This window comes from Lissotriton helveticus, chromosome 11, assembly GCF_964261635.1.
Source record: "Lissotriton helveticus chromosome 11, aLisHel1.1, whole genome shotgun sequence".
In the NCBI taxonomy this organism is placed as follows: Eukaryota; Metazoa; Chordata; class Amphibia; order Caudata; family Salamandridae; genus Lissotriton; species Lissotriton helveticus.
Window position 1 is genome coordinate 1001831794 of NC_136072.1, and position 22215 is coordinate 1001854008.

The following is a 22215-nucleotide window of genomic DNA, read 5'->3' on the forward strand; positions in this document are numbered from 1 at the left end:
CAGGCCAGAAGCTCCGCCTCCAGGCCGGAAGCTCCGCCTCTGCGCTGGAATTTCTGGCCCGAGTTCAGACTTAGAGTTAGTAGTCTTAAATCAATTCTGTGAATACCGAAAGTAGTAAGTTTATTCTGTGAATCCCGAAAGTAGTAAGTTCACTCTGTGAATCCCGAAAGTAGTAAGTGCATTCTGTGAATACCAAATAGTAGTAAGTTTAGGATTTAGTCTTAAGTTCATTCTGTGAATCGGGCCCTTCATCTTCAGGGAGTTAAGAATAGTACATCTTACCTATAGGTGCTTCCCTTGTCAATATTTTGGTTTTCCGCTACAGTACTTAGCAGTACAACATGCATGTAGTCAATATTCTAGCAGCTGCACTGGGAAAGCTAATGCCACACCTCTGGTACTTTGTCAGAAGTACCCAGCGGCATACTTTGACAAACGTATTTCAAACACAACGAAAGAACAGCATAAAACTGTGGCTTTGTGAGCCAAGTATAGCAAGGCAAAGCCTCGGACCCTTGTGGATTATCCTCTGCGACATCCGACCTACAGTGGGTCATATACTATGGCGTTGTGACTTTTATTTAATACATCACCATTAACAATCTACAACTGAAAAAATATTTAGTTCCCCAATAGACAACAGTTTCTACTTTTGCATTGACATAAAAATAGGCGCATTTTTGGGACTTTTAGAGCTTATTGGCATTCATGGACTTGGGAAACATAATCTGCCCACATCTTTTTTTTGTCATTGACAGATGGAAAGCACACAAATAATGACTTTGTAATTCTGGGGTTTGCATGGAGGAAGCTTGCTGCAGCAAACTATAGCAAAAAATAACGACCTCAACAAATAACTGGTCTTCACAGTGTATAACCAAGCAGAGTACTGTAATGAACATGACTTGCATGCTAATAACTGTAGCAGAGAGTTTACATCAGGAAACCCAAAACTGTGCCTGCATGGGATGAAAGTTTAAATGTCACATTTCCTCACTATGTTTTTTATTTAGTTTTGACATGTACTTTATTCACAGATTACTTTTAGCAGATCTAATCATTGCAAAATGGCCAATGATATTTTTCTAAAGATGACATTTACTTAAGATTCATAAAAAAAGCTGTGAGCTGTTGTTGGTCCCATGAAGTAGTCTTAACCTGCTGACTGTATTTCATTAACAATGATCAGAAGACAACCTTCTTAGTTGTATACCAATCCTCTGGGTATTCTGGCAAAATGACTTGAGAGGAAGCACGTCTCTGATATTCCTTGGATTGGACAATATCAAACAATGTGTATGCTTTGTGCTTCAGCTGATATTCCTGGTCGTTTGTTGAGCAGATGCCTTCCCACCTCATAAGATCTTCTAGTCTCTGTCACGACTTTATTTTGACTGATACCTTCAACAAAGAATAGACAATGAAATCACAATGTTTAAAATGTTAATGGTCTTCATTATTATTGACAAGTTGTGCATGGTACATGTTTCCTTTCACAATGTATGAGATTTGTCAGTGTGAAAAATAAGAAATGGTTGCTTACAGTCCTGGTTCTGCATTGTAGAGATCTTTATTAAAGTCATTAAAGTTAGAATAATGTCCTATTGTGTGTGTTGGGCCCCCAGAATACTTGAAATCCATAGATAAATTAGAGTGTGAAAAGTCTAGTGTACCTAAGCACCCCTACAAAGGCAGTTTTCAGAACTTTTGTGAATGTACCACATTTTTCAATAGAAGCAAATACCCTTCACAACACTACATTGCATCACCTGTCAACTGCTACGTGGACACGAGGAAAGGAAAACACGACTAAAAACAAGCAGATACAAGTGGCAGCGCTTCTGAAGAAGACTGGTAAAGTAATGGACAGATTGATACAAAATTGTGAAACCACCTTTGGCAAAAAGTAGGGCAATTTCAGATCAATACCCTTTGTGTAGAAAACTGTATAGGGTTCAGTAGCTGAAAAGGCCTGCAGATCACTAGCTCTACATGCTACTATGATAGCAACTATAATGGCTTTCTTCCACAAAAGATGATGCAATAAAGCCATGTGTATGTGCTCACTGAAGGAGACATCAAATTGAAGAGTACCAATTTTAATTTCTGTGTGGGTGAAGGTGTCCTGATAGGAAATCACTTCTTTGTGCTCTCCAGGAAGTCTTTAATCACTGGGACCATGGTAAATGTGGTTTTCAATAGGTGAGGACCCTTTCGATACACTGTTATAATTGCAAGGTGTCATTTTATCAAAACAAACTTCATCTTAGCTCTAGCTATAGCCTGAACTCAAGAACCATGATGCCAAATTCAAGGACATCAGGGTGGAACAGCTAACCATAGTGTCTGGTTGACAGGTTTAGTTTTCATGGAAGCTTCATTTGTGATTTTAGCAACATTTGAAAAAAAGGCCCAAAAACTACCACTTAATTGGCAATAGGAGAGCAATGAGGATCATTGTTCCTCAGGATGCGTCAACCGGACTGATGGTATCAGTGGAATTGTGAGAAAAAGTGTAAAGAAATTTCCCAGATCAGATCATCAAAAGGGAATTGCGAGAGAGCCTGGTTTCCATTGCCTAGACATGTCGTTTGGGCATTTGGGGCCAGATGTAGGTGGCCCAATACCGGTCGGTAGCGGCCAAAATTACCGAATTTCGGCCATTACCGACCGGTATTGGGCATTTGGGATGTAGGTGGCTACATTTCAGATTCGGTAATTTACTGAATCGGTAATTTAAGGAATTGGTAAATGACCGATTCCTTAAAATACCCAATCGGTAAATTACCGAATCCGAAATGTAGGGAGCACTCAAATGAGTGCATTGCACAGTTAAGGATTCGGTATTTACCACCAAATAAAGGTTGGTGGTAAATATCAAAAACCTTAATAAAAAGCAATTTTGTGCTTTTTTTACTGTGCCATATGGCAGACATACATGCCCTTAGGGCATGTATGTGTGCCACTTGTGCATCCATGCACTATTCAGGGGTGCAACAGGGTGTCAATGTGACACCCTGCCACCCTTGAACATGGTCCCCCTATTACTGATTCGGTATTTACCGAATCGGTAAATACCGATTCGATAAATACCGAATCGGTAATACCGAATCCTACTGATGAAATGCAGGGCTGCATCGTATTTACAATATGGGGCAGCCCCGAGTTTCCCCCTGTGCTGGCGCTAATTTCAACAGCTAGCCATAGTGTCTGGTTGACAGGTTCAGTGTTCATGGAAGCTTCATTTGTGATTTTAGTAACATTTGAAAAAAAGGCCCAAAAACTACCACTTAATTGGCAATAGGAGAGCAATGAGGATCATTGTTCCTCAGGAAGCGTCAACAGGACTGATGGTATCAGTGGAATTGTGAGAAAAAGTGTAAAGAAATTTCCCAGATCAGATCATCAACAGGGAATTGCGAGAGAGCCTGGTTTCCATAGCCTAAACATGACGTTTGGGCATTTGGGGCCAGATGTAGCTGGGCCAATACCGGTCTGTAACGGTCGAAATTACCGAATTTCGGCCGTTACCGACCGGTATTGGGCATTTGGGATGTAGGTGGCTACATTTCAGATTCGGTAATTTACTGAATCGGTAATTTAAGGAATCGGTAAATTACCGATTCCTTAAAATACCGAATCGGTAAATTACAGAATCCGAAATGTAGGGAGCACTCAAATGAGTGCATTGCACCGTTAAGGATTCGGTATTTACCACCAAATAAAGGTTGGTGGTAAATATCAAAAACCTTAATAAAAATCAATTTTGTGCTTTTTTTACTGTGCCATATGGCAGACATACATGACCATAGGGCATGTATGTGTGCCACATGTGCACCCATGCTCTATTCAGGGGTGCAACAGGGTGTCAATGTGACACCCTGCCACCGTTGAACATGGTCCCCCTATTACTGATTCGGTATTTACCGAATCGGTAAATACCGATTCGGTAAATACCGAATCGGTAATACCGAATCCTACCGATTCTGTAAAATTTACCGAATAATTAGCTACATCCCATTTACCGATTCTGAAATACCGAATTGGTAAAATTCGGTATTTTAGAATCGGTAAAATAGGATTACCTACATCTGGCCTTTGGTGTTCTAAAATGTGGTGAATTTGTCTATTTATGGAAAACACCACTCTTGGAAGTCTTTTAAAGGAACATTGTCATCTAAGGCCCAATTGTGATTTTCCAAAATGATCCTGTTGAAAATATCTGCTTGACAATTTTCTATCCCTGGGAGATAGACTGCCTATATTAACAGGTTCCTGGCAAGAACACATGTCCTAATACTCTGTGCCTCCAGAGGTAGGGGTATGGACCTTGTTCTTCCTCGTTTTTTGTAGATGGTGCATAGTTGTGACTGTCTGTCTGAATTAAAACTCTGTCTGTAGTCATAGACAGTAGATAAGCCTTTGGAGATATATAGATTGCAAGACAATTTTCTGGAGCACTCAGAGTTCCACAAGAAATTTGGGGCATATTTACAATGAAGTGACGGAATGTGGCGTTAGCCTTCTTGGCTTAACGCTGCGCTCCACCACTTCTGAAATGCAGGGCTGCATCGTATTTACAATATGGGGCAGCCCCGAGTTTCCCCCTGTGCTTGCGCTAATTTCAACTGCTTAGCGCCAATGTAGGCACCCTTGCAGAATAGTCCAAGGGTGCCTACGTTGTGGGGAATGATTGTTTATGTGCAGGAAAGTGTGCCTTCCTGCACATAAACAATCTTAAATGGTGATTTGTAACTTGTATGTGCGCGGCTTTGTGCAGCACAGTTTCAACTCGTCATTTTTAAGATGATTGTTTTTGTGCAGGAAAGGACACTTTCCTGTACATAAACAATCATGCATGGCGTTTTGCTGTTTTTATGTGTGCTGCACAATGCAGCACACATTAAAACAGCAAAAACGAAGAGAAATAAAGCATTTCACCTCGTTGTGCCCTGTTAAGACCAGATTTTCCCTGGTCTTAATTTTGGCGCTGCCCTATATTTACGCCACTTTTGTAAATATGGGGCAGCCTCAAAATGAATGGGTGTTGCAGCGGAACGACCGCCGCAACACCGCGTTGCCCACCCCTTTGACGCTAAGCATAGCGTGAAAGGGTGCCTTATTTATAAGGCAGCGTTAAGCCTCTGCGATTCATATACGCTGGTGTGATGACATAATGTACTATGGTATTTACATGTTGACTGTACCTGATTAACGCAACATAAGGAAACAGATATACTATTTACTACAATTCATCCCTGATGGTGTCAGAGGCTTAAATGCCATATGATATAATGCTTGTGGGCTGTGCCAAGTGCATTATTGGTGTATACATCGTTTTCATTTGGCTTCCGCGCCGGGACCCTCTTGAGTAGCCATGCACAATATAAATGTTAATAACATAACATAACATTACATATCAGATTGATGTACGGAAACAAAAGTGTGAAAGAAAGAATTGGTAGTCCGAACTAAAGACTACAGATACCTAACAACTCCAAAATTGGATGTTTAATTTCTTGTGGAACACTGAGTACTCAGGACAATTGTCTTGTATTACTTTAACCTTGGGCTGTGGGTTATATTTGGGGTTGTTTGGTATCCAACTCTTGTTCTTGAGCACCTTTTATTTGTTAAATTCCTTTACCTTCCCTGGTTTTGTACCGTGAGCGCTACGGTTTTTGCCTGGCTACTGTGTCCTTTTGTTTGTACTATATGGATTGCTTCAGCCTTTCCTTGACCACAAACCCTGAACCACTATGCTGCCTGGATGAATGCCTTCAAGACGTTGTTGATCACTAGATTCTGGACAAACAGTATTTGTTGAGATTCCTTTGCATGTACTGTTATAGTTGCAAGGTGACATTTTATCAAACAGACTGCACCTTAATTGAAGCAATGGGGAGCAAGAACGTCAATATAACATCTTTTTGGCAGGTGTTCCGACCCTATCGCTGACACCATAAGCAGTACCTTTTCCATTTAAAAATATAAGAAACAAGCACTTGTTGAGGGTCTTGTTGGCTGCATTGAAATCACCATAGAGGATTAAGGGATTTAACAGGATTAGTGTTATCAGTGGAATTGAAGGAAATGTTTAAAGAAAGATCCTAGATCAGACCTTCAAATGGGAATTGCAATAGAGCCTGGTTTCCACATCCTGGACCTTGTGCCCCCTTTTTCTTTTCTTCAGATAGTGCATAGTGGTGATTGTCTGTCTACATTAAAACTGTTCATCGTCATAGACAGTATGACCCCTTTAGATCTAGGTGAACTGCTGTGAGTTACAGTAAGAGATAGTTCAAGTTCAAGTTCAAGCATTTATATAGCGCACTACTCACCCAGAGGGTCTCAAGGCGCTTGGGGAGGGGTTCATTATTTGTCGAATAGCCAAGTTTTAAGTTCTTTTCTGAATGAGATGTGGTTTTGAGTAAGGCGGAGGTGAGAGGGGAGTGAGTTCCAGGTCTTGGCGGCCAGGAAGGAGAAGGATCTGCCACCCATGGTGGATTTTCGGATGCGCGGGACTGTGGCGAGGGCTTGATTGGACGATCTTAGTTGGCGGGTGGGTTTGTAGAAGGATAGTCGAGTGTTGAGGCATTCGGGTCCTAGGTTGTAGAGGGCCTTGTGTGCGTGGGTGAGAAGACGGAACGTGATTCTTTTGTTGACGGGAAGCCAGTGGAGGTCTTTTAGGTGTCCGGTGATGTGGTCTCGGCGAGGGACGTCTAATATGAGTCTCGCTGATGCATTTTGGATGCGTTGGAGTTTTTTCTGTAATTTTGCTGTGATTCCGGCGTATAGAGTGTTACCATAATCCAGCCGACTCGTGACCAGTGCGTGGGTCACAGTCTTTCTTGTTTCGAGGGGGATCCAGCGGAAGATCTTTTTGAGGATGCGAAGTACGTTGAAGCAGGAGGATGAGACTGCATTAACTTGTCTGTACATCGAGAGAGAGGAGTCTAGGATGAAGCCAAGGTTACGAGCGTGGTCTGTGGGAGTGGGTGCTGTGCCCAGAGCGGAGGGCCACCAAGAGTCGTCCCAGGCAGAGGGTGAGGATCCTAGGATGAGCACTTCAGTTTTGTCTGAATTGAGTTTTAGGCGGCTCTGTTTCATCCATTCGGCTACTTCTTTCATGCCTTCGTGAAGATTGGTTTTGACGGTGTTCGGGTCTTTGGTGAGGGATAGGATTAATTGGGTGTCGTCAGCATAAGAGATGATGTTGAGGTTGTGTTGGCGTGCGATGGATGCGAGTGGGCTCATGTAAACATTGAAGAGGGTGGGACTGAGTGATGACCCTTGTGGTACTCCCCATATGACTTCTGTGGCTTCTGAGTTGAATGGGGGAAGTCGGACTCTTTGAGTTCTCCCGGCGAGGAACGAGATGATCCAGTCCAAGGCTTTTCCTTGTATGCCGATGTTGCTGAGGCGTTGTATGAGGGTGCTGTGGCAGACCGTGTTGAAAGCGGCGGAGAGGTCGAGTAGAATGAGGGCCACGGTTTCTCCGTTGTCAAGTAGTGTTCGGATGTCGTCAGTCGCTGCGATGAGGGCGGTTTCGGTGCTGTGTTTGGCTCGAAACCCTGATTGAGATGGGTCGAGGGAGTTGTTGGATTCAAGGAAGGCGGCGAGCTGGCTGTTGACGGCTTTTTCAATGACTTTGGCGGGGAATGGGAGGAGGGATATGGGTCGGTAGTTTTTAAGTTCAGAGGGGTCTGCTGTGGGTTTCTTCAAGAGGGCGCTGAGTTCGGCGTGTTTCCAGCTTTCTGGAAAGGTGGCAGAGTTGAACGAGCAGTTGATGACATCACGAAGATGGGGTGCGATGATGGAGTCAGCTTTGTTGAAGATGTGGTGGGGGCAGGGGTCGGTTGGTGAGCCAGAGTGGATGGAGTTCATTATGCGGATGGTGTCTTCAGTGGTTATTGTGTTCCAGGCGCTAAGGAAGTTGGTTGGTGGAGTGGGATCTGAGGGGTGTGGGGAGGGTTGGTCGTTGGGAGTGTTCTCGAAGCTGTTGTGGATGTCGGCGATTTTGTTGTAGAAGAAGGAGGATAACGCGTCGCAGAGGATTTGGGAAGGGGTGATGTCGTTAGATGCTGCGGTGGGGTTGGTGAATTCTTTGACGATGTTGAAAAGTTCCTTGCTGTTGTGGGTGTTGTTGTCGAGACGATCCTTGAATGCTGATTTCTTGGTGATCGAATCAGTTGGTGGTGGTTGCGGGTGGCTGCTTTGAGGGTGGCCATGTTGTCGGTGGTTGTGTTTTTTCTCCAAGTTTTCTCCAGGGTGCGGCATAGTTTCTTGGATTTTTTTAGGTCATCATTGAACCATGAAGCCTTTTTGCTGGCTGATTTGATCTGATGTTTTTTCAGGGGTGCTAATTCGTCCGCACTGTGGGTGATCCATTGCTTGAGATCATTGGCCGCTTGGTTAGGGTCTAATGAGAGGGTGGGAGGATTTTGGTTGAGTGATGAGAGGAGTTGGTCGGAGGTGATTTTGTTCCAGTTTCTCCGAGGATGGGTTGTGGGCGATTGTGGTTCAGGGTGGTTTTGTAGCTGAAGTGAACACAGCTGTGGTCCGTCCAATGGAGAGCTGTGGTGCGATCGAAGGAGATGTGCTTGCTGGAGGTGAAGATAGGGTCGAGCGTGTGTCCGGCTACATGAGTGGGGGTGTCAACAAGTTGTTTGAGTCCGAGATTGGCCAGGTTATCCAGAAGGGTGGAGGTGTTGCAGTCGTGTTTGTTTTCAAGGTGGAAGTTGAGGTCACCCAACAGAATGTAGTTCTCGGAGGCGAGGGCATGTGGGCTGACGAGGTCGGAGATGTCATCGCTGAATTGAGTGCGGGGCCCTGGAGGCCTGTAGATGAGGGTGCCTCTAAGTGTAGTCCTGGGGTCGGTGTGGATCTGGAAGTGGAGATGTTCGGCGGTTGCAAGATTGTCGTTGGAGCTGGTCGTGATTTTGATGGTGTTCCTATGGATGATGGCGATGCCTCCTCCTGTTTGGATGGGGCGGTCTTTGCGGATAATCTTGTAAGCGTCCGGTATGGCTATGGCGATGTCGGGTGCTGATGATGTGTTCATCCATGTTTCTGTAAGGAAGGCGATGTCCGGTGACGTAGTGTCGAGTAGGTCCCAGAGTTCGGTAGCGTGTTTGTGGACCGAGCGGGTGTTAAGCAGGATGCACTTCAGGCGGTTAGAATCGGAGCTGTGTATGGAGGAGGTGGATTTGGTGAGGGTTCTGAAGCAGTTGAACTTGCAGGAGAGGCAGGCGAATGGGCCGTGGGTACGTCCTGGGGTGGCTTCGCAGCATTGTGGTGTGCGTCCGGCGTTGAGGGCGAGGAGAGTAGCGGAATCGTATGTGTGTCTAGTGTGCTGGGTGCCGCGGGGGCCAGGGGGTCTGGCGCTGGGTGCGGTCCAGGCGCGGACGGGCGTAGACGGGCTTACCTTTGGCGCACCTTCGGCGCGCATGGGGCGCGAACGCTGCGCGTGAACGCTGCGCGTGAACGCTGCGCGGAAATGCATCTGTCATATGTGGTAGGGGAGGGGCGAGGGCGGGTCAGCTGGGAGGCGGTAGCGGGTCGGGGATTGGGTCAGGGAGGCACAATAATAACACCAAAATGGCCGCAGGACGTGAAACGAAACCTGGATTGGGGTATCAACACAGCAATGTCTAAACACGTGGCAGCGCTACAGTCGAGCACAATGGTAACAACAGCGCTATGCAAACAATTATTAAAGCGCACTATGGAGCACTCGCGCACTTTGGATCACTCGCTCAGCCAGGCAGTCAATCTAGCGATGTTTACAATCTGGGCAAGCAGAGACCCCTCTGGTTTTGAAGCGCTACGATACCGGGAGGCGTAGAAGCGCTAAGGAGCCAGGCGTGCTGTAGAGCAGGGAGCTGTGTGAGGAGCGTCCACCGCTGATGGAATCAGGGCGGTCACAGCGCACTGAGCGGTAGGGCGGACGATAGTATCAGTGGGAGGGCGGGTCAGCTGGGAGGCGGTAGCGGGTCCGGGATTGGGTCAGGGAGGCACAATAATAACACCAAAATGGCCGCAGGACGTGAAACGAAACCTGGATTGGGGTATCAACACAGCAATGTCTAAACACGTGGCAGCGCTACAGTCGAGCACAATGGTAACAACAGCACTATGCAAACAATTATTAAAGCGCACTATGGAGCACTCGCGCACTTTGGATCACTCGCTCAGCCAGGCAGTCAATCTAGCGATGTTTACAATCTGGGCAAGCAGAGACCCCTCTGGTTTTGAAGCGCTACGATACCGGGAGGCGTAGAAGCGCTAAGGAGCCAGGCGTGCTGTAGAGCAGGGAGCTGTGTGAGGAGCGTCCACCGCTGATGGAATCAGGGCGGTCATGATGTGATTCAGCCTTTTCTTCCTTGACCACCAAGTTGCCTAGATCGTTTTTGACACCCACAAGTGGGGTGTCAGTGGCAACTTTTTGAACAGGAAGCTTCTGAAGTAAAGGCAACCTCTGGAAAAGAGTAAGTCCACTGCGAAAGGTACTGTGTGGCCACTACGGAGTCATTTCAACTTTCCTTCTCCTGGGACATTTGATCCTCAATACATTGTTTCAGAGGACTCACGTCTAATTGAATTTGGGACAATGAAAATGCATGAGTTCATCGACTCCAGTAGAGTTTAAATTTATTGTGCCTGCAGTTTCTAAATCATCATGAACATTTTACACTTTATTCACATTTTACATTTTATTCAAATTGATCACACTCCCTCGTCTAAAGGAAACACTTTTGCTTGTTTGTTGTTCAGATTTCCTATTAGGTATGAAGGAACATGAAGTGGTGCTTGAAAGTTGATTTGTAGACCCATATCTTATGGGAGGGAGACTGTGGTTTGGAGATGCTGCTTTACTTTGACATGTGAGCTGTGATGAGCAATCCAATCAAATATGAGTAGGTAAAGATTCTTTGATAACTAATGAAATAATCTGAAAAAGGTCTGAGGATCGAACTCCAACCTGAAGGGGAGCATTTGCGTATTTGACGTGTAATTTTCCCATCGCAGACTGTAGGAAGTTCCTACTAGATTTTGGAAATCCCATTCTGATAATCCACAACACACATCCAGCTCTTTTTTGAGTTGAAAGAATATCCGATGAAGGGATAGTATGCAGAACCTTTCGCTTCTGTTTTGTTTGGTGTAAGAAGTACATGTAGGGTGGGTCTGAACTCCATCTTGGGAAATTTCTTTTGAATCAGTAAGTATCTTGAATACATGCCATTCCCTCTGTGATGGGGAGGCACTGGTTCTATTGGTTGTTTCTATATAGAGGCTGGCTCATTGTGCAGTTCAGAAATGTGATGCTGTGAGTTGAAGTCATTGTCGGGAGTTAGAGGGAAGTCATACTGATGAGTTGGTGAACTGTGATTAAGAATGTTTGCTTTTGGAGCCTCAACTTTGATGGTATGTGTCTTTGAATCTTCTATTGTTGCTGGGACTGATACAACCATCATGTGGATGTAACCCTCTGATGTTTGAAGTGGCAGTGAACATCTTTTCAGAACTGGGAATTGAAAACGTCCCCTTCTTCTAAGCAAACAGCTTTTAACCTCTCCGGGAACTGGAAGACAGCCCATGCACACTTGAGTATCAATAGCTGACCTTTAATCCTATAAGGGTACTTCACAAAAAGTGAAGGCATGATTCCAGAAAAATGTAATAGAAAATGCAAAAAAACAAACTTAAAAACTGGTACCACCCAGACAGACACTGCTCCTGCAAATGCTGAATATGTGGAAAAGAACAGCCGATCTCTTAATTTTTTTCTCCTGGTTTTGCCCTTCCTCATCTGTGAGGTTTGTCTCCTGAAAGAATGAAATTTGAATGGAGTGACATTTGGAATGTCTGCACTCCCTGTTTTTCCGAAATACACTGTGGCCCTTGATCTCCAGGTAATCTTTCTTATGTGTTTACTCATTCGTCACTGTAAGCTGTATATAAATTCGCTAGCCCGGATTGTCCAGGTATGTCTTGTGTGACTTTGGATTGTTCTGCTTTTTTGATTAGTCATCATTCCCTGCTGGGTCATCAAGTAGTCCCACAAATCCACTTACCACAGTTCACTGTGTCATCAAGGAGTCCCCCAATTCCAATTACCAAAGTTCACCATCCCCAGTCGTGGTTGACTGCAGGTCGGACAGTACATAGGATGTAGCCTCACCAAGTACTTGCATTATTCATTCAATCTGGATTATCTCTCTGCACCTCTCTCAGGGTTATTCTCAGAGGTGTGTTCTGCCAGGTTTCAGGTTGCTGTTCCAGTCTCAATTTGCTGACATGGTGAACTAGTATTCTGAAGTCAATCTGCAAGGATCTCCGAGACTACTTGCCTCCAGAAGTGGGCCCTGTTGTTCACCAAATAATATTCTGTTTCCAACCAGCTCTACATGTCAATGATCCTGTACTGGATCTGTTGACAACCTGAAATCATTCCCAAACCACATCTGGGTACACAAAAAAGTGGATTGTTCCTCCTTGAATCATCCACAGTTTAGCTGGACCCAGGAGTATGTACTTTAGGTTCATGGCCATAACCTTCTGTTTCACCACAGCAAAAGATTTTCTATTTTCTGGACTTTCTAGGTGTAAAATAGAAGTAAAATTTACTAATCTTTGGTGACGTAATATCTGGTAGAGACACAGTCTAGCCGCAGATTAATTAACTTTTGAATTATCGCCATGCACCAGTCTGGATCTGGAAATGTTTTCAGCAGTACCTCTGCATGCCGGGGGACGGTGTCATACGGCTCTGCAATGACATTGACTCCAGTCATGACATGAGTGAAGCCATGAAAGTCCCCTCTGGTGCACAGATGTGAGTTTCTTCTGTGAAACCTTCCATGCCACAATGCGAAGCCACTATAGAAACTGGTTACAGAAACAGTGTGCCAAACAGGTAAAACATCTTTGAAACATTAATAAAAAATAAACAACAAATGGTATGGTAACACCATACATGGATTTTAAAGAAAAACCTCAAACAAATCGACAAAGCACAGGACTACATGAAACCCTGCACCCTGATGAATAACCATCCTGTAAAGGAAGAAAACCTTACACTGTGTAGACCGTACATCAATGGTAATGAAATACATTGTAACAGCTAACTAAACCTATAAAAACAACACTAAGCTGTTTGTTGAATCACACCATTATGGGACATATTGGTAGTAGAAGAAAAAACAAAAGGTGTGGGGGGGTCAAGGGGAATGTTTAATGACCCGTCTGCTCAAACCCCTATTCACAAGATACAATACACAATAGAGCAGATCAGGTCTAGAAAAGGAGTGTGCCTAAGCCGGACTATGAAACAGTTGGATGCCCGTGTAGGAAAAGTATTGTTGAAGAAAAAATGCAGTTTAAACACATAGTGTTGTTAAAAGCACAGAGGCTAGGATGATTCCCATCAGACCACCGTTATGGTGGAAGTTGCGTCATGTGGGAATACCTGAACAATCCATCGCGCAACCGACCGTGTAGTGCCGGTGCGGGAGTGGATGTCAGTAGTCTAGCTCTGGTGTCTTACTTAGACTAATATAAAGAAAGTGCAGTGCTCAAATGATAATAAACATAAAATAGACTACATAGATCCTTATAATATTGAAGAGGACATCTAGGTGTCTAAGGTTAAAAAACACGCTGGGTAGTAAGACTACCCTGTAGCGCAATGCAGAACGGTCGACATGTTTCAGCCATAAGGGCGTTGCCCCGGCTTTCTTCAGGACCTTTAAAAAGACTAGCTACTGCAATTACACACAATAAGTTCAGTGAAAAAACAATCAATTTAAGTGAAAAGATTCATCAATAGATGTACTTAAAAGTTACATATCTGTCAGGAGCCTTGAGCATTTAGTCTTGCCCACTGAAGGAAGAAAGATATAGCTTCTTCCCAGCTTTGTGTGGGTGAAGGCCTCACCTCACCCGGCGACCGCTCGGGAGTAGGAGGCCCCGCTCTATCCGTCGGTGCCCCTGTTGTGTGACCAAGCGGAAGTAGAGGTTCCGCTTGGTCACACAACAGGGGCACCGACGGATAGAGCGGGGCCTCCTACTCCCGAGCGGTCGCCGGGTGAGGTGAGGCCTTCACCCACACAAAGCTGGGAAGAAGCTATATCTTTCTTCCTTCAGTGGGCAAGACTAAATGCTCAAGGCTCCTGACAGATATGTAACTTTTAAGTACATCTATTGATGAATCTTTTCACTTAAATTGATTGTTTTTTCACTGAACTTATTGTGTGTAATTGCAGTAGCTAGTCTTTTTAAAGGTCCTGAAGAAAGCCGGGGCAACGCCCTTATGGCTGAAACATGTCGACCGTTCTGCATTGCGCTACAGGGTAGTCTTACTACCCAGCGTGTTTTTTAACCTTAGACACCTAGATGTCCTCTTCAATATTATAAGGATCTATGTAGTCTATTTTATGTTTATTATCATTTGAGCACTGCACTTTCTTTATATTAGTCTAAGTAAGACACCAGAGCTAGACTACTGACATCCACTCCCGCACCGGCACTACACGGTCGGTTGCGCGATGGATTGTTCAGGTATTCCCACATGACGCAACTTCCACCATAACGGTGGTCTGATGGGAATCATCCTAGCCTCTGTGCTTTTAACAACACTATGTGTTTAAACTGCATTTTTTCTTCAACAATACTTTTCCTACACGGGCATCCAACTGTTTCATAGTCCGGCTTAGGCACACTCCTTTTCTAGACCTGATCTGCTCTATTGTGTATTGTGACATATTGGTAGTGCCAATACAAGGTATGATGATATTAAACAAAGACTTTCAAAGAAAAAACTATTAAACCAATACTGTCCACTGATGTGGAATCCAGAGTGAAAGAGAAAACAAACCCCACCATACCAACCACCCACATGTGTAAATGGATGGTATGGCCCATCTAAACAAAACCTATGTGGCCAGGCTAAGTAGTCTGTTGAGTCCCAACATACGTTGAGATAGTTATCACAGGTATATAAAACCAGTACTGAAAAAGGGTATAACCCTTACCTCAGAGTTCTTTCGCAGAGTGGGGAGAATAGCAAGGAAGTTAATGAAACTGCAGCTAGACTGTGTCTCTACCAGATATTACGTTACCAAAGGTAAGTAACTTTTGCATCTGATAGAGACATCTAGCCACGGATTCCTTAACTATTGAATGAAATACCATAGCAATACCCCACTGCAGGAGGGTCTGACGAACAAATCCTACAAAAGTTCTCAAAGAGAACCAGCCGGTTATAACTAACAACCGACCAAATGTACGTAGGAATAGCAGAACAAGAGCTTGGCTCTTAATAGAATCCATGATCACTGTCACAGAACATATGCATAAAAAACTTAAAAGTCAGAGAGAATTTGCCCTTGAAGGAAAGGGGGGGGCAAAATGCCTAAAGAACCCTCTGTTAGTTAACAGACATTATCCTCTATCCCCAAAGGGGAAAGAAAACTATTTGTCCAAAAGGCCAAGTGCAAGACAAAAGTTGCGTAATCTGCATTCATCACAACAATAAAGAAATATCAGATAAAGAACTGTCCAAAAGAAAGACTCTCAGAACTCATTCAATTATACCGAGATGAATGAGCACCAAATGTATAAAGAATTTTGTTAGAACCAAATGACCACTCGAAGACTACATAATGCACTGTAAATGACTGAAATGACACCAATAGGTTTGAATTCAGTATTGATTTTCATAGATTATGCCATAAATGTGTATCACCTAGACATATGTATAATATACATAAAATTGTGTCACAATAGACTCTGTGTGGCCCGACAACTAGAGCCTCACTGACCCATATTTACACCAGGACTGCAGGTATCTACACATAAATGGTCTTTATTGTCATGGCCCGAAAGTCTGAACATGACTCCGAGCAGTGGGCACGCTCAAAATACCAAGGTAAGTGAAAGAAGAAAAAGGAATGTACCTTTTAGTGCAGTAACAAAATATTAAATAAGGAAAAAACAAAACATTAAAAGAAATAATACATAAACTGAATCCTTGTTAGCAACAGCCCATGCAGCATTGTGATAAGAAACACAATGTGATTAAAAGACCACCTCAAGAAGTAACAGCCATGATTTCACAAGGACTTACAAAACACAGAGAAAATAGGTACATACCCAAAAAGATAGGTAATATATATCCTCCAAACAGATACAAAAAGCATTGTGGGAGAATAACAAGAAGAGCTTCCTATAAAGCCTAAGAGCTCCAAGCATAAATTATATAACCGAAAACAGGTAAGGAAACTGCAGGTAGAAGTCTCTATCAGTTTGTTTTCCGACACTACCTATCACATAGCATAAGATAGAGTTCACCCCATTATGTTCCAGGAGTGAATAAATATAAATGAATCACATATCCCCTCCACAGAGAAGAAGGTAACTAACTCGGGCCTTACAACGTAATATACCATAAATTCTGAGTTTACTCACACAATTTTCCAAAAAGGGAAGCACTTATAATAAAATGTAGATATGCCGTCCGCTCAAACAGAGAAAACAACCTGCACCATAGAACACATAGTAGAAAAAGGACTTTAATGAAGGATAACCGACAAGAACATGTATCCAAAAGAATACAAAGTGTAGGCTCTGAATCCAGCAGCGCTGTAATAAAAATGAACACCACACAAGTAGTGAGGACATACTACACTGAGTACTCTAACGAATGAAGACCAGAACGTCCCTATATACTAGACTTACCACTGGCATACCAATGGACCACAAACGTTCAAAACTAATGCACATTTTAGCACACTGAACCGCTTCAAAGAAGCCTGTGTCAGAAAATCAGAAGACAAGTCTCGTGACAATAACCTCTTGAGCACAAAGCTCATCCTCAGAGGTCAAGTGACAAAGGGAAACCTCCCTCGGTTATCTAAACCAATCCTTAACAAGGAAAAAATGGTACTGAAAATAAAACACTTGCTCTTGCAGGATTTTAAGGGGGCAAACCAAAAACGGACATACAAAATGCCCTAACAAAACGTACTCGCTTATAAAGAAATAGTAATGAACAAAGAAAAGCTATGATTCAGAAGACCTCTGTCTGTCATGGAAGCGTCTTAACGCTGCATCAGCTTGATTCCAAAAAAGGTGGGCACCATCAAATGGCCTGTCAATCAGAGTTGACTGGACAGGCTCCAAGAAACCTCAAGTTGCCAACCAATCATGATGCCTTAATGCCACTGCCAATGCCATTGTTCGACGCAGAGTCTGTTGTGTCCATACCACACCTTATGGTAAGCCTAGCCGCCTGCTGACCATCTTTAATCAAATCACCAATCTCCGAGCTGCAGTTATCTAGAAGAGATAGTAACATATTCTGTAGCGAATCCCTTAAGGCATGGTATTATCGTCCCAGAACACAAGATGTATTTATGGATCTCAAGGCTGAGCTTGCCGAAGCAAAGATGTGTTTACCACATGCATCACAACTCCTAGACTCCTTACCCACTGGAGTTTTAGATACAGAATCTACATCCCATGAAGAAATCAAAACCTGAGCCACCAAGCTACAGGTGGAAGGGTGTCTACGAAGACAAACAACAGTCTCCCGGTGCAGGCAGGTGTCTATGTGCAGTATCTCTGTCCATGGAGGCCCCTGACTCAGGCCTGGTCCAAGTACCTAATAAAATATCTAAAAAGGGCCTCCCCAAACAGAAGAACAGGTTCTTCTTCTGTCTGTCCCTGAAAACAGACCTCAACCAAAGCGTCTGTGGACCTTTGCACCGTAGGAAGTAACAAGTTTAAAACTCTAGCCACTTTTCTTAGCAAAGCCAGAGGGAGAAAGCAACACTGAAGCTGGTGATTAATCCAGTCCACTAGCCTGTCCCAGAACAGACTGCCAGCTCTCCTCCATTTATGGCACATTAATGTCAGAAATGGGCTGAAAGGACCCTGTCTCAATCAACACAGACTGTCTTTCCACAACCTCTTCCTGAGAAGGAACCAAAATCCGCATCCGATGTCGTATGACACCCTCACGGAGGAGGAGAGGCAACTTCGACCAATGGCACTGAAGTCAGTGTCGGTATAGGCCGATTGAAGACCGGCATTGTAAGTCGAGATCCAGAAGAACTGTGGACCTGTGCCAAAGCGGTGCCGGCCGATGTTGACCTGCGCCGATCCATGGACTCCAACGGCTCAACCATCACTGAGAGCAAACCCTCCAACGGATGCACACTGGAGAGATACTATTTGGAGAAGCCTGCTGTAGCCACACAGGATGTCTGTCAACTGAACTTCTTTGTACTGAGTACAAGAGGGAGCAGATCCAGCCAAAGTTAGCTACTGATATAGGGCCATTGCTAGTGTATCCAACCCTTGCGTCCTGTCCAACCATGCACCCCTGGTATTGAATGCAGGGCCTGTGTCCAACCAGCCGTGTTTACAGTCCCTGTGTTTCATGATCTTTGGCCATGCACTACGAGGTTTGGACTTAAGGCAAGGTCTGTCTCCAAGGGCGTGTACATTTATCCTCCACTGCACATCCCAATAGTCCCTGTCGCCAACCCCAGGACTAATTTCTTAATAATATATTTATATAGTTCATACATTTTTTACATCATTCGGTTTCAAGCTTATGAAGTTTTATTTACGAGCTTGTGCTGTATGCAAATGTAGTTTTGTACATCAGTGGCTTACCTGCGCCTTTCTTCATCTACCCTCACTCTCTGTCTTCCAGTTGTGCTAACAGTGTTGCCTAATATGAGTATTCGCTCGTGTTTGCTCTTCATGAAACTTACGACTTTACAGAAATTCGGGCGTTTGAGAAATGGTGCATCTTTCAAAACACAAAACGACATGCTCCTAAATGTCTTTGAATTTGCAAATTTACTACTCACAGTATGTGATTATTTTCCATTTTAGTGCTCCTCAGATCTTTTTTGTGTAAAAAATCTACAGAAAAAAGATTTCAGAAAGTGCTCCTCCAATGATCCACTCAATATTGGAGGGTGCAGAACTACTAGCATTGAGCCGTTTCTGAAGAGGTGAACAAGTCAACTTTAGGAGTGCCCCACTGGGCAAAGATGTCCTGGACTACCTCTAGTGGAAGACGCCACTTGTGATCGGCAAAATAACGCCAGCTCAGGCTGCTGGCTTTGAAATTCAGAGACCCCACTAGGTGTTTGGGGGTGAGGCTGATCACTTGATGGTGTGCCAAAGACCACAGCCTCAAAGCTTCCAGACAAAGTAAGTGAGACCCTACCCCCCACTGTTTGTTCTCGTACCACATTCCTGTCATGCTGTCCATCAAGATCTGGATGGATTGAGCATGACCTCGAACTCAAGATAAAGCACTGGACTGGAAGAAATACGAGTCAACAGAACAATTCCCCAAGAACCCGGCATACCTCCTACATACATGAGTAGGACCACCGCTAGGGACACTCTTGCGCCTAGCGACGCTTCAGCTGCGACGGACCTAGCCTTTAAGGTTTGCAGTTGGAATGTCGCAGGGATCGCAAGAAAACTGGATATACCGGAATTCATTGCATGTGTTGACGATCACACCCTGTGTCTCTTCCTAGAGACATGGAGCTTGGTCCCGGTTCATAGGGTGGGTTTTTCCTCCTATTCTTCCCCTGCTCAGGCTTCGGCATCAGGGAGAGGGCGACCCTCGGGCGGCCTTCTCATATGGGTTGCAGCCTCTTTAGATTGTAGAGTAGTGGAGTTCCCCACAGGTTGCCCGGACATTCAAAACATTACCCTAATAGATCCAAGGGGAAGAACTGTTTTAAATATTTATAACATTTATGCCCGGGGAACCAAGGGTGGGAGGAAGTCTTCTGTAATATCTCTCCTCGAGTCCTTGTTAAAAAACACCCCTCATAAGACGCGTATAATGGTGGCGGGTGACATGAACTGTACGTTCGAGCCCTTGGGCTCGGACGTTGCCACCGAACAGGATGAGGATGATGTTAGGTTGGGGATTCCGGTTTTGGACATCCCACCGATCAGAAGGTGGACTGAAGTGGCGCTCCAGATATACTCCCTGAGCCTGGAATTTAATCTAAGGGCAGCAAATGGGAGGACAACCTCAGATAGGGGGGGTGCTCACACGTATAATAGGCCAGGACACACCTCTAGGTTGGATTACATCCTAATAGATGTGTGTCTATGGTCTTTTGTTAAGGACATGCAGGTGGCACATACGACGGAGAGTGATCACAACTCACTCTCCCTGAGTATGGATCAGTGGTGGCGCCCCCTAATGAAGGATAACATTTACCCGGTCGCCGTACTCCCGGATGTGTCCGAAGTCTCCCATTGTGGTAGACGAATAAAATGGGCAAAATTGATTCTCTCTGAGGGAAAGGTAGGGGAAATCTTAACCCTCTTAAATCAAGCGGTAACAGATCTTAGAACCTCTTTAGAGGGGGTGGGTAGAGCGAGTGGACTTTTTCCCTCCCTGGTTGAAGCCTTATCTAGTGTGTTTTCATCCCATCCTATCAACTTGGGCAAAAAAACATTTAGAAAACCTGCTGAGGGTTGGTATACTAAAACATGTAGTTTTCATAAGGCCAAACTAGTTGAGGCAGTTAAACGCAAATCCCGAAGTGAGATACAGGAAACAAGGAAGGCCTATAATAAATCCCTTAAGATTGCTAGGCAGGAGTGGGAAGACAAATTTTGGGAGGACCTACTTCAGGCTAGTAAGGGTAGGGATTCTAGGGCCTTTTGGAATCTCATAGGCACACGGAATAAACCAGATGCATCTGTGAGACCCTGCAATATCCCCCCGCAACATTGGGTAAACCACTTCGGGTCCCTTTACCTCCCCCCAGATGGGGAACTAAATGTTGGGAGGGAATTTAGATTAGCGGTTGACCCCCATGCATATGATTTCTTCACTCCCTTAGAGATTGAGGGGGTCATAGGATGGGTGGCCCCTCGCAAAGCACCGGGTCCAGATGGTCTCCCAGGGGATCTTATGAAGGCTTACCCAGTAAAATGGGGTAGGATCATTGCCGCCCTCTTAAATGACATCATGATGGGAGGGGCAGTGCCTGAATCCTGGAAAGGGGCGGTGGTGGTCCCGATTTACAAAAAAGGGTGTAGGGAAACCCCGGGAAACTACCGCCCCATAAGCCTGATAGACTCCACCCAAAAGATAGCTGGTAAAGCTGTCCTTGGAAGGATCTTACATTGGGTGGAGGAAAACAAAATCCTATCGGACTTTCAGGCAGGTTTTCGGGCTGGTATGGGGACTATTGAGCAGGTGTTTAGGTTGGCACTCCTGGGGTGGAAGGTCGTGGATCTGGGCAAAGGCAGTCTTTATTTGGCCTTTATAGACTTGAAGACTGCCTTTGACCTAGTCCCCCGGGAAGAGCTCTGGAGGGTACTCAATGAGTTGGGAATACCTCCTTACATCTTGTCCCTTCTCATTAGCCTCCATGACCATACCTTTGCGCAGGTCCGCTGGGGCAAAGACGGAGAACTCACTGAGAGGATCCCAGTGTCAAGGGGTGTTAGACAGGGATGCGTCTTGGCGCCCACCCTATTTTCACTTTATGTGAATGGGGTGGTAAAACATCTGCAAAAAGAACCAGCCGACGCCCCCTGTCTCGGAGGAGTCCGTATCCCCACATTGCTTTTTGCGGACGACACGCTTCTGATCTCCAAGACCCCCCAAGGCCTGCAGAAATTGCTAACGCGTTTCCAGGAGTTCTGCGCTGCTAAAGGGTTAATTATAAACGTGGACAAAACAAAATACCTAGTCCTAAATCCTCCCAGGAAACTTGGCCGTCCACCTACACTCAATTCGGTGGCCTTAGAGAAAGTAGCCGAATTCGATTACCTCGGTATTCGGATTACGGATAGGATGTCCTGGGCAAATCACATTGAGAAAATGGTCCTAAATCACAGAAGAGTAGGAGGAGCACTTGTGAGGGAGTTTTTGGCCTCACCTAGGAGATCGCTTTCCCCAGTAATTGACATCTACAAGGCTAAAGTAGTGACATCAGCCTTGTATGGGGCTGAGCTGTGGGGCCACTGCCGATTGGATGCCCTAGCGATAGCGGAGACCAAACTTCTAAAATCTATTATTTCCATTCCACTGAGCACGCCATCTGTACCAGTGCTGTTGGACACGGGCTGTAAGAGCATCCAAGATCAGGCTCAGCTTCGCCCTCTCCTACTGTGGACGCGAATTTGGAGGGGTGAGGACTT

General features: G+C 44.8%; 1 protein-coding gene across 1 annotated transcript in view; it reads right to left on the minus strand.

Moving 5' to 3' along the window:
- Positions 1-1247: 1247 nt before the first annotated feature.
- The window catches only part of MYO1H (myosin IH), a 749175-nt gene continuing 728207 nt past the window's right edge, over positions 1248-22215 (minus strand). The window contains exon 31 of the mRNA XM_078666099.1: positions 1248-1401. Within this exon, the coding sequence (XP_078522225.1) occupies positions 1378-1401 (24 nt within the window). The 3' untranslated portion in view covers positions 1248-1377. The remainder of the gene's footprint in view (positions 1402-22215) is intronic.